Source organism: Dromiciops gliroides, chromosome 4, assembly GCF_019393635.1.
Source record: "Dromiciops gliroides isolate mDroGli1 chromosome 4, mDroGli1.pri, whole genome shotgun sequence".
Lineage (NCBI taxonomy): Eukaryota > Metazoa > Chordata > Mammalia > Microbiotheria > Microbiotheriidae > Dromiciops > Dromiciops gliroides.
The window spans coordinates 270,029,577-270,042,737 of record NC_057864.1 but is presented as its reverse complement, the minus strand read 5'-3'; the positions used below and the strand labels follow the sequence as shown (position 1 = coordinate 270,042,737).

Here is a 13,161-nt window from a genome sequence, read left to right as displayed (position 1 = left end):
CAAAGGACTCATGATGGAAAATTATCTCCAAATCCAGAAAAAAAAGAACTGTGGAATCTAGATACAGATTGAACCATACTATTCTATTGTTTTTGTTGTTGTTTTTTCTTTTTTTTTTTTTGAGGTTTTTCTTTATGTTTTGTCTGATTCTTCTTTCACAGCATGACTGATGCAGAAATGTTTAATACATAACCTATATCAAATTACTTGCTGTCTTGGGAAGGTGGAGGGAGGGGAGGGAGGGAGAAAAAATTGAAACTAGAAATCTTATAAAAACAAATGTTGAAAACTATCTCTACATGTAACTGGAAAATAAATACTTTTATAAAAAACCCAAAAAACCAAAAATAAATAAATAAAAACTAAGATCTTGAAAAAAAATTCAGTATAAGGGAAAGTGTTTTCAATTAGAGCCATCCAAGATAGAATAGGCATCTTGATCAAGTAGTGAGTTCTCTATCACTGGAAGTTGTAGGATACTAGATTATGGAACTGCAGCTTTAGACCTGAAAGGGACTTTAGAGATCACTGAGTATAAATCTTCTGACTGTCCCCTCACAAACACTTTATAGATGAAGAAACTGAACCACCAAGAGGTAAAGTGGGTTGCACAGAGTCCCAAGGTAATAAAAGTCATCATCACCACCACCACCACAATAGCACTTAATATAGCATTATATTTATTAATATATAATATTTATATATGTCATATATGGCACTTACTATATAGGTCTATATATACATATACATGTGTACTCACTATATGTCTCTATATACATATACACATATATACATGCATGTGTGTATATTTAGAGACATATATACATATTCGTATATATGTGTGTATAATATAGATATATGCATATAGCTATATTCAATATTTGTAAACCACTTAGTATAGTGCCTGGTACATAGTACACACACACACACACACACACACACACACACACACACACATACAAAGTGCATTAAAATATTATCTCATTTGCTTCTTATTATTCCCATTTTACAGATAAGGAAACTAAGGAAGAGGATAAGTGACTTGCCCAAGGTCATAGAACTAGTAAATATATGAGGCTGGATTTGAACTCAGGTCTTCCTAGCTCTAGGTCCAGAATTCTATCTATTATACCACCCAGTTAGTGTTGGGGATTGGGAGGAAAGAATTTTGAACTTGGATGTTTCTGACTTCAAGTCCAGTGCTCTATCCATTAAACCAAGTAGCATCCTTTACTTAGAAATGGGATTATTATTTGTTCAGGATACTGTCTATAGATAGAACTTGTGTTAGGGATATCTTAGGTGAATTCTTTTTTTTTTTTTGATATTTATTTATTTATTTTACATATAAGGTATTTTATTTTTTCCGTTACATGTAAAGATAGTTCTCAACTTTTGTTTATACAAGCTTTACAATTTCAGATTTTTCTCCCTCCCTCCCCTCCTTCCCCCCTCCCCTAGACAGCAGGTAATCTGATATAGGTTATATCTATATATCTATATACATATACATATAGATAGATACATATATATATACACACATATATATATACACATAATAACATTAATCCTATTTCTGCATTAATCCTGTTACAAGAGAAAAAACCAGAGCAGTGATGCAAAACCTCAAAATAGAAAAGAAAAAACAACAGCACCCAAAACAAAAGAAATAGTATGGTTCAATCAGCATCTATACTCCACAGTTCTTTTTTTTTTTCTTGGATTTGGAGATCCTCTTCTATCATGAGTTCCCTGGAACTCTTCTGTACCATTGCATTGGTGAGAAGAATATAGTCCATCACAGTAGGTCAACACTCAATGTTGATGATACTGTGTACAATGTTCTTCTGGTTCTACTCATCTCACTCATCATCAGCTCACGTAAGACCCTCCAGGTTTCTCTGAACTCCTCCTGCTCATCATTTTTTACAGCACAATAGTATTCCATTGTATTCATATACCACAACTTGTCTAGCCATTCCCCAATTGATGGACACCCCCTCAACTTCCAATTCCTTGCTACCACGTAAAGAGCAGCTATAAATATTTTTGTACATGTGGGTCCCTTTCCCCCTTCCATGATTTCTTTGGGCAAAAGACCTAAAAGTGGAATTGCTGGGTCAAAGGGTATGCACAGCTTTATTGCCCTTTGGGCATAATTCCAAATTGCTCTCCAGAATGGTTGGATCAGCTCAAAGCTCCACCAACAATGTATTAGTGTTCCAATTTTCCCACAGCCTCTCCAACATTTATTATCTTCCTTTTTTGTCATTTTAACCAATCTGATAGGTGTCAGGTGGTACCTCAGAGTTGTTTTAATTTGCATCTCTCTAATCATTAGAGATTTAGAGCATTTTTTCATATGGGAATAGATAGCTTTGGTTTCTTCATCAGAAAACTGCCTGTTCATATCCTTTGACCATTTCTCAATTGGGGAATGACTTGGATTCTTATAAATTTGATTTAATTCTCTATATATTTTATAGATGAGGCCTTTATCAGAAGTACTGGCCTCAACAATTGTTTCCCAGCTTTCTGCCTCCCTTCCAATTTTGGATGCATTGCTTCTGTTTGTACAAAAATTTTTTAATTTAATATAATCAAAATCATCCATTTTGCATTTTATAATATACTCTATCTCTTGTTTGGTCAAAAACCGTTTTCCTTTCCAAAGATCTGATAGGTACACTATTCCTTTCTCTCCTAATTTACTTATGGTATCACCTCTTATGTCTAAATCATGTATCCATTTTGACCTTATTTTAGTAAAAGGTGTAAGATGTTGGTCTATGCCTAATTTCTGCCATACTATCTTCCAGTTTTCCCAGCAGTTTTTGTCAAATACTGAGCTCCTATCCCAGAAGCTGGAGTCTTTGGGTTTATCAAACACTACATTACTAGTGTCATTTACTACTGCATTTCCTGAGCCTAGCCTATTCCATTGATCTACCAATCTATTTTTTAGCCAGTACCAGATAGTTTTGATGACTGCCGCTTTAGAGTAAAGCTCCAGGTTTGGTACCACTAACCCACCTTCCTGTGAATTTTTTTTCATTATTTCCCTGGATATTCTTGATTTTTTGTTTTTCCAGATGAATTCTGTTATTATTTTTTCTAGCTGTATAAAATAATTTTTAGGTAGTCTGATTGGTATGTCACTGAATAAGTAAATTAATTTAGGCAGTATTGTCATTTTTACTATATTAGCTCTGCCTATCCATGAACAATTGATATCTTTCCAATTATTTAGATCTGATTTGATTTGTGTGAAGAGTGTTTGGTAGTTGTGTTCATAGAGTTCCTGGGTTTGTCTTGGTAAGTAGACTCCCAAGTATTTTATATTATCTACTGTTACTTTAAATGGAATTTCTCTTTCTATCTCTTGCTGCTGGCCTTTGTTGGTCATGTATAGAAATGCTGATGATTTATGTGGATTTATTTTATATCCTGCTACTTTGCTAAAGTTGTTAATTGTTTCAAGTAATTTTTGAGTTGATTCTCAAGGATTCTTTAAGTATACCATCATATCATCTGCAAAGAGTGATAGTTTTGTTTCCTCCTTGCCTATTCTAATTCCTTTAATTCCCTTCTCTTCTCTGATTGCTAAAGCTAACATTTCTAGGACAATATTAAATAATAGGGGTGATAATGGACATCCCTGTTTCACCCCTGATTTTATTGGGAAGGCCTCTAATTTATCTCCATTGCATATAATACTTGCTGATGGCTTTAGGTAGATACTGTTTATTATTCTCAGTAAAGCTCCACCTATTCCTAAACTCTCTAGTGTTTTTATTAGGAATGGGTGTTGTACTTTGTCAAAAGCTTTCTCTGGATCTATTGAGATAATCATATGATTTTGGTTGGTTTTCTTATTGATGTGGTTGATTATGTTAATAGTTTTCCTAATGTTGAACCAGCCCTGCATTCCTGGTATAAATCCCACCTGGTCATAGTGTATTATCCTGGTGATCATTTGCTGTAATCTCCTTGCTAATATCTTATTTAAGATTTTAGCATCAATATTCATTAGGGAAATTGATCTATAATTTTCTTTCTCTGTTTTTGCTTTGCCTGGTTTTGGTATCACCACCATATTTGTGTCATAAAATGAATTTGGTAGAACTCCTTCTTTTCTTCACCTATTTTTCCAAATAATTTGTATAATATTGGAATTAATTGTTCTTTAAATGTTTGGTAAAATTCACCCATAAACCCATCTGGCCCTGGGGATTTTTTCTTAGGGAGTTCATTAATGGCTTGTTCAATTTCTTTTTCTAATATGGGTTTATTTAAGGATCTTATTTCTTCTTCCGTTAACCTGGGCAGTTTGTATTTTTGTAAATATTCATCCATTTCATTTAGATTGTCAAATTTATTGGCATACAGTTGGGCAAAATAATTCCTAATTATTGACTTAATTTCCACTTCATTGGTGGTAAGATCACCCTTTTCATTTTTGATACTGGTAATTTGGTTTTCTTCTTTCTTTTTTTAAATCAAATTAACCAATATTTTATCTATTTTATTGGTTTTTTCATAAAACCAGCTCTTAGTTTTATTGATTAATTCTATAGGTTTTTTGCTTTCAATCTTATTAATTTCTCTAATTTAGTGTCTAATTGGGGATTTCTAATTTGTTCTTTTTCTAGCTTTTTAAGTTGCATGCCCAATTCATTAATCTCCTCTTTCTCTTTTTTATTCATGTAAGCATTTAGAGCTATAAATTTTCCCCTAAGCACTGCTTTGGCTGCATCCCATAGATTTTGGTATGTTGTCTCATTATTGTCATTCTCTTGGATAAAGTTATTGATTGTTTCTATGATTTCTTGTTTGGCCCATTCATTCTTTAGAATGAAATTATTTAGTTTCCAATTGATTTTCATTCTACTTTTCCCTGGCTCTTTCTTACATGTAATTTTTATTGCATCATGATCTGAGAAGGATGCATTTACTATTTCTGCCTTTCTACATTTGACTATGATGTTTTTGTGCCCTAATACATGGTCAATTTTTGAAAATGTGCCATGTACTGCTGAGAAAAAAGTATATTCCTTTCTATCCCCATTCAAATTTCTCCAGACATCTATCATGTCTAACTTTTCTAGTAATCTATTCACCTCTTTCACTTCTTTCTTATTAATTTTTTGGCTAGATTTATCTAATTCTGAGAGGGGGAGATTCAGATCCCCCACTAATATAGTATTACTGTCTAATTCCTCTTGTAACTCATTTAACTTCTCCTCTAAGAACTTGGATGCTATACCACTTGGCGCATACATATTTAATATTGATATTACTTCATTATCTATAGTACCTTTAAGTAAGATGTAATTTCCTTCCTTATCTCTTTTAATGAGATCTATTTTTGCCTGCACTTTGTCTGAGATAAGGATTGCTACCCCTGCCTTTTTTACTTTAGCTGAGGCATAATATATTCTGCTCCAGCCTTTTACCTTTACTCTGTGTGTATCTCTCTGCTCCAAATGTGTTTCTTGTAAACAGCATATTGTAGCATTCTGTTTTTTAATCCACTCTGCAATTCGCTTCCGTTTTATAGCAGAGTTCATCCCATTCACATTCACAGTTATTATTACTGACTGTCTATTCCCCTCCATTCTATTTACCCCCTTTGTACTTTTCCCCCCTTCTTTCACCCTATTCCTCCTCACCGACATTTTACTTCTTACCCCTGCCTCTCCCGATCTGCCCTCCCTTTTTATTACCCCCTCTCTTTTCTTTACCCTTTACTCCCTTGCTTTTGTCCTCCCTTCTATCAGTCCCCCCCTTTCCCTTCCCCTTTTGCTTCCCTAAAGAATGAGTTAAGTTTCTTTATCCCAATGAACGTATATGTTATTCCCTCTTTGAGTCAAATCTAATGAGAATAGGGTTGAAACAATGTTCCCCCCTCCTTTCTTTCCCTCTATTGTAATAGGTTTTTTTTTTCACCTCTTCATATGATATAATTCATCCCATTCCACCTCCCCTTTCCTCTCCTCCCCATAGACTCCCTTTTTAACCTCTTAATTCTTTTGTATCATCACATCAAAGACAATTTATATTTATACCCTCTATGTAAAGTCCTTCTCTCTGCCCAAATACATTTACAGTTCTTAAGAGTTATGAGTATTATTTTCCTGTGTAGGGATATAAACAGTTTAACCTAATAGGGTAACCTTTTTTTTCCCTTCTGTTTACCTTTTTAAACTTCTCTTGAGTCTTGTATGTTGAGGTCGAATTTTCTATTCAATTCTGGTCTTTTCACCAGGAAAAATTGAAAGTCCCCAATGTCATTAAATGTCCATCTTTTCCCCTGAAAGAAAATGCACATTTTTGCTGGGTAATAGATTCTCGGCTGCAATCCAAGCTCCTTTGCCTTCCGGAATATCATATTCCAAGCCTTGCGGTCCTTTAATGTTGAAGCTGCCAGGTCCTGAGCAATCCTGACTGTGGCTCCATGATATTTAAATTGCTTCTTTCTGGCTGCTTGGAGTATTTTCTCCTTCACCTGATTATTCTGGAATTTGACTACAATATTCCTTGAAGTTTTCCTTTTGGGGTCTCTTTCAGGAGGTGATCGGTGGATTCTTTCAATAATGATTTTATCCTCTGATTCTATGATATCAGGGCAGTTCTCCTTAATAATTTCCTGGAATATGGTGTCTAGATTCTTTTTCTGGTCATGGCTTTCAGGCAGTTCAATGATTCTCAAATTGTCTCTCCTCGATCTGTTTTCCAGATCAGTTGTCTTTCCAATGAGGTATTTCACATTTTGTTCTATTTTTTCATTTTTTTTATTCTGCTTGACTGATTCCTGGTGTCTCATGGATTCCTTATCTTCCAACTGTCCCACTTTAATTTTTAAGGCATTGTTTTTTTCAGTGAGATTATGCACCTTTTTTTCCATTTGGCCAAGTGAATTTTTAAGGCAGTGTTTTCTTCAGTGAGATTATGCACCTTTTTTTCCATTTGGCCAAATGAATTTTTTAAGGCTTTGTTTTCTTCAGTGAAATTATGTGCTTCCTTTTCCAAGCTGCTGATTCTTTTTTCATAGTTTTCTTGTTTTGCTTTCATTTCTCTCCCCATTTTTTCTTCTACCTCTTGCAATTGATTTTTAAAATCCTTTTTGAGCTCTTCCAGGAAGGCTTTTTGTTCTTGAGACCAATTCACCTTCCCTTGTGAGGCTTCTACGTAGGCAATTTGAGGTTATTGTCCTCATCTGAGTTTGTGTTGGCTTCTTCCCTATTGATACAGAAGCTCTCAATGATGAGGGCTCTTTTTTGCTTCTTACTCATTATTGCAGCTTATTTATTTATTCTTTAAGTTGAGGTCTGCTCTGGGGGCACCAGGGTCCCTGTTTTGGGCTTCTTGTGCAGGGGTATAGGTGCTGTGTGACCGGGTTTTTACTCTGAGGCCTTTATGGTGTGTGGAGATCCCCGCCCTGCACTTCCTGTCTGTGCTCGGCCAGCCAGGCGCCGGACCCCGGTGTCTGATCCCGCCTGACCCGTTCGTGGCCCTCTCGGCCGGTGCAGGTATGTTTTTCCACTGTCCTTCTTGGCCACCAGAGTTTTGAACCAGGTTCCAGGGGCCTCAGTTGTTCGGCTGTGGCCCGCAGCTCCTGCTGACTGGCCCTGACCCCCTCAGCGCTGAGTTGCTGCCCTAAGCTGGGCCTCCCTTTTGCCCGAGTCAGACCGACCTTTTCCTGAAGTCTTCTAAATTATCTCTGGTTGGAGGACTGTGTCTCTCTGTCTCTTTGCAGGTTCTGTAGTTTCAGAATCTGTCCAGAGGCTTGATTTAATGTTTGTTTTGAGGGAACAGAAGGAGAGCTCAGGCAGCTTGCTGCTTCCTCTCCACCATCTTGGCTCCGCCCCAGCTGATCTCTTTTTCTCTTAGGTGAATTCTAAAGATTTTTTCAGCCCTGAAGAGTTATGGATTTAATTTCTTTTAAGCTACTGAGTGATATTCTTTAGGTCTACCTAATGGCTTTTATAGCCCATACATGTATATGTTATAGTGGTAAGGCTCTGGACAATCACTTCCTTGAATGAAAAACAAAACATTTATTAAGTGTTTTCCATGTGCCAAGCAGTTTACAAAGTGCTAACTATACAAATACAAAATTAAGACAATCCTTACCATCAGGGAACTTACAAGGAAGCAACACTGTGTTGATGAGCAGTGACCAGGGAGAGCCTTTTTTGGTTTGAGAAGATACCAGGATGGCAAGTAGAGACAAAGAGAAACAGAATGACAGATTCTAATCCCAATGACAGTGTTGATTGGATTGTTTTTTGGGAGTTGGAAAAGGGAGGAGTGGGAGAGGAAGAGTGGAGTAGAGAAAGTACATGGATGGTGCAGGTTAACAAAAGATGACCAGAGTAGAGAAGCCAGCTAGATAAAGTGGGCCAAGTGAGTTATACTATGGTCCCCAGGGCAGAATTTCCAGAGCTAGAGACTATGAGTTACTGAATATTTTACAGAGAAGTTGTACACTCCTTTTAGATTAAGTTATAGGCTACTTTTTAAATCTAGGTTTCAATTTTTATTCTGTGACTAGTTTTGTATACATATAATAATGGGGTAATTTAGATGTGCATGCATGTGATATTAGTAGGTACCTCAATAGGTTTTAATGAAAATCAAATAGGATAGTGTAAAGAAAATGTTTTACAAACTTTTAAGCCTTATAAAATTGAGGTTGCTTTTAATCAACATCACTGTGGTCTTATGGAGTTCAAGCAGCTAGAAAGTACAGTGGTTGGAGCACTAGCTCTGGAATCAGGAAGATCTGAATTAAAATTTGGCCTCAGACATTAAATGGCTATATGCTGCTAGACAAGCCATTTCACCTCTGTCTGCCTAAATTTTCTCCTCTGTAAAATGCGGGTAAAAATAGCAACTATTTCCCAGGATTGTTATGCGGATCAAATCAGATAACATTTGTAATGCACCTTAAAGTACATTGCAAATAGAAATGGTCTTTAACCAGGTATTTATCATGCTTTATCTTTGTGCTCCATACTGGGAAAACCACTGTACGAGTGAATTTTATATATATATATATATATATATATGTATATATATGTATATATTTGGGGCAATGTTAGTAGGAGTCAAAATAATGAGGTTAATGTGTTCTTGTTCTCACAGGTTTTTTTTCTTCCTAGTTGCTTGTATGTTCATTTTCATTATTTTCATCTTTTTATAAATTATGTTAGAAATCATCTCACTACAAGTCATTATTCTACTATTTCTTTCTAGTTAACATTATTTGGAGGGTTGCATAGGTGGATAAAATAACTGCTTTTTGTAGTTAAGTAAAAGTGTTTGTATGCAAGCTCCTGCTGTGTAGGCTCAGGGAAAGCATTCTAGGAACAACTGTGGTAGCAGATAGGACAAGAATGATGTGAGCCTATTCATCCTATTCCCACGTGAGTTTGGTCTTATCTGTTAGGTCTGTTTTTAAAGTTTTTGATTTCATATAGTTTGGAAATTTATGTGTACTTGGTATAGTAAAAACATTTTAAAACTTGTTTGGGGGGCAGCTGGGTAATGCAGTGGATAGAGCATTGGCCCTGAATTAAGGAGGACCTGAGTTCAAATCCGACCTTATACACTTGATACTTACTAGCTGTGTGACCCTGGGCAAGTCACTTAACCCCAATTGCCTGACCAAACAAACAAAAAAAACCCCAACTTTTTTTTGACGGATCATTATGTCTGGGCAATTGTGGGCAACAGTTTGTTCTGTGATAATGGTCCAGTTCCAATATAGTTTATTCGTTGGGTTCTCCAGGGTTTTTTGAGTTTTATATTTGTATGATGGTGATTTATCATCTGTCCATTCACAAAAACTTCTGATGTATAAATCTAGCCACCTAGTTCATTTCATGTTTGATATTCTGTAGGTGCTAACTTTTTGCAGACTGCAGTGATGTGTTAGATATTTTATACCATGTTTGTGAATGATCTACAGTTACCACTAAATCCAGGTTTCTTAAGGATAACTGTACTGTAACTTCTGGTAGTTATGACCTGCTCCTGAATCTCTCTTCTCTACCACCACTATCATCATCACCACCACCACCACCATCATCAATTTACTCCCTTCAAGTTATTGTGGAAACACTAAAGTTTGCTCGTAGAATTCAGAACTGGAGTTTATCTGGTCTAATGCTCCCTTTTATAGATGAGGAAACTGAAGCTCAGAGAGGTTAATATACAAGGTAGCCAGATGGTGTAGAATGAATGGAGTGCTGGACCTGGAGTCAGGAAGACCTGAATTTAAATCCAGCCACTGACACTTATTAGTTGTGTGACTCTGGGCAAGTCACTTACCTCCTGTCTATCTCAGTTTCCTCAACTATAAAATGAGGATAACAATATCACTTACCTGGCAGGGCCATTGTAATACCCAAATGAGATATTTGCAAGGTGCTTAGCATAGTGCTTGACACAGAGTAGTTTCCTTCTTTTCCTTAGTCTTGTAACTGCCTTATCTAAGGTCATATAGATAGTGAAGTCACAGAGTCAGGTTTCAAACCCACTTCCTATAACTCTGAATCCAGTGGCCGCTCCACCATCCAAATTATATATAAGTTGGAAAATATACCCATTGCTACTGTAATACTGAAATTGAAGAGTTTCTAGCCATTCCTAGAATAGTCATGTGATTTGGAAATGTAGCTCCTATATTGGGTGAACTCATCAAAAATCTAACATCCTTTATGCTTCACTCTGCTAAGGAACAGAGATTATCTCTACTGGGGGATCCCAGTCACATTTTAGAGAGCCAGGGCATGCTAGAATCTGGGTTTTAGTCACTGGTCAATAGGAACACCTTATTACCAGTATGAATGTATTATCTGGAGCTGATAAGTGATCCTGCTTCAGTATTGTGGCTTTGGGCATTTGTTTAATTAATAGTAAAAGGCCATGGCCCATATGACCTTATTAAGATGACATTTATTAGTGGCCAGATAGCTCTGAGGGTATTACTAACTGTAGCACATCAGAGTTGTGCTAGATGCAGGGATGATCATCAAAACATACTTTCCCCAAGACTCTCTGGAGCTCACAGGGGTCTACCCTAGCTTCTTTTACAGAAATACAAATTGCAGCAACATTAAGAACCTCGTTGAAGAAAGATAGGGATTGGATCTGTGATTTCATTGGCTTGAGGAACTATCAGATCAGGAAATTCTCTCTTCCTATGTGTTCTCACTTTCTCTGAAACTTTTTGTCTTAACTGCTTAGAGAACAGAGAAGTAAGTGACTTGCCCAGGGTCACACTGCCACTATGCATCAGAGACAGTCTTCCTTTCTTTGAGATCTTTGTAATGGATAGTAAGTTGCACCTTAAGAGAGCCTTAAGGTTTGTGAAGCATTTTACATGTTATCTCATTTGACTGTCATAACAATTTTGGAAGGTAGGTGCTATAATTATACCCATTTTATAGGTGAGGAAATTGAGGTTAAGGGAGGTTTGGCGATTTGCCCAGGATCACACAGCCATTGTTTAGTAGAGGTGAGGATTGAACTCAAGACTCTCTAGATTCAAGGCCTGCTCTCTATCTATTAGATGCTTTTACTTTTAATAGGTGGCCCTATATAAATATTTACAGAGAGGGAGTCAGAATTGAAGAGACAAATCAAGTACTCTGAATTCAGAATTGATGAATAAACCTCAAACCTCTTTGTGTTTTTTGCAATCATGCTGGAGAGGCAACTAGGTGGTATAGAGAATAGAGTGCTAGACCTGGGGTCAGAAAAACCTGAGTTCAAATCTAGCTTCAGATACTTATTAGCTGTGTGACCCTGAGCAAGTCACTTAACCTCAGATTGCCTCATTTTTCTCAACTGCAAAATGAAGATCATAACAGCACCTACCTTTCAAAGTTGTGAAGATCAATTGAGATAATATTTGTATAATGTCTGGAACTTAATAAATGCTTTTAAATGCTTCTTCCTCTCCCTGATTTTCTCTCTAGAGCTGAAGCACCAGATGTTGTTTATGATTTAACGATGACTGACAGTAGAAATCAGAGGACCACTGTCAACTTTGTGTATGACACATTGTCAAACCTCTGTGGTTGGATGGCTCTGCTTTTGGATCAAGAGACTTACTTGCTGAGATTTGAGGCTCCTTGGATCAACACCAATCTTCAGGTAACTCTGGGCAATTATTGATTAGTCACTGCAATATCTCTAGGAACCTGAATCTCCCCCCCTAATCATTCTTATAACTCTTTTCACAGAACTCATCTCACCTTAACATGTGGCTTTTAGATGGGAAAAAAAAATAGAATCACTTCAAATCTCATCTCATCAAATTTCTATTTGAAGAATAATTAGTAATTCTAATCTACCAGGAAGCAGTTCCACCAAGAACATGTCTGAAAAAAAACCCACAACAACCTGTATTATGATTTGCCAGATTAATAAACCAAATTATTTCCCTTAGAAGATATTTGCAGCCAGACAAATACCATAGTGGTGTATTTCTGTGTTGACACACTGCCATCTTGTGGCAAACTAGTAAAATGTAAATAAATGTCCTGGGAGTTCCAGTACTAAGTGGGAGATTTTGTTTTTTTCAAGGTTGAGTCACTATATGAGGGTCATTGTAAGGCTCTTTGTCTACCCTTCAACTCTTCTATTAATTCCTCTTTCACTATGAATATTCTCTCTTAGAGAACAAAGAGGGGGCTTGCTACTGGAGCCCTCTGGGGACTCATAGACATGTTTCTCTCCATCTTTTCCTAAATTTCTGAGGGTTTGATTTCCCTTCATTAGTTTTCCCATATCTCCTCCCTATAGACTTGGTATCATTTCTGAGACATGTTACTGTGATCATCTGAATCTTTTCAGAGTAAGTAATAGGTTGGAAATATTTTAGTCTATCATTCTGTACACCGGGATGCAAGTCCCATTCACTAAGTTACTGACTAGCTTAATGAACTTAACATGTTTCTTCCTGTCTCACCTCAATCAACTCAAATATAATATGAGGGTATTGAATCCCCAGATGTCCCTATTTATGAGTGAAAACTTTGATAATGCTGCTAATTTGATATGATGATGGCTTACCCTTTAATTTCCTTAGAAAGAAACTGATACAGAGAAGTGCACAGTAACTTGCCACAGTTGTGGTAAAATAAA

At 36.5% G+C, this 13,161-nt stretch overlaps 1 protein-coding gene across 1 annotated transcript in view; it reads left to right on the top strand.

Annotated features, from left to right (window-relative positions):
* Positions 1-13,161, top strand: part of PKHD1 (PKHD1 ciliary IPT domain containing fibrocystin/polyductin) — a 714,107-nt gene that overhangs the window by 383,036 nt on the left and 317,910 nt on the right. The window contains exon 48 of the mRNA XM_044005152.1: positions 11,991-12,168. Within this exon, the coding sequence (XP_043861087.1) occupies positions 11,991-12,168 (178 nt within the window). The remainder of the gene's footprint in view (positions 1-11,990; positions 12,169-13,161) is intronic.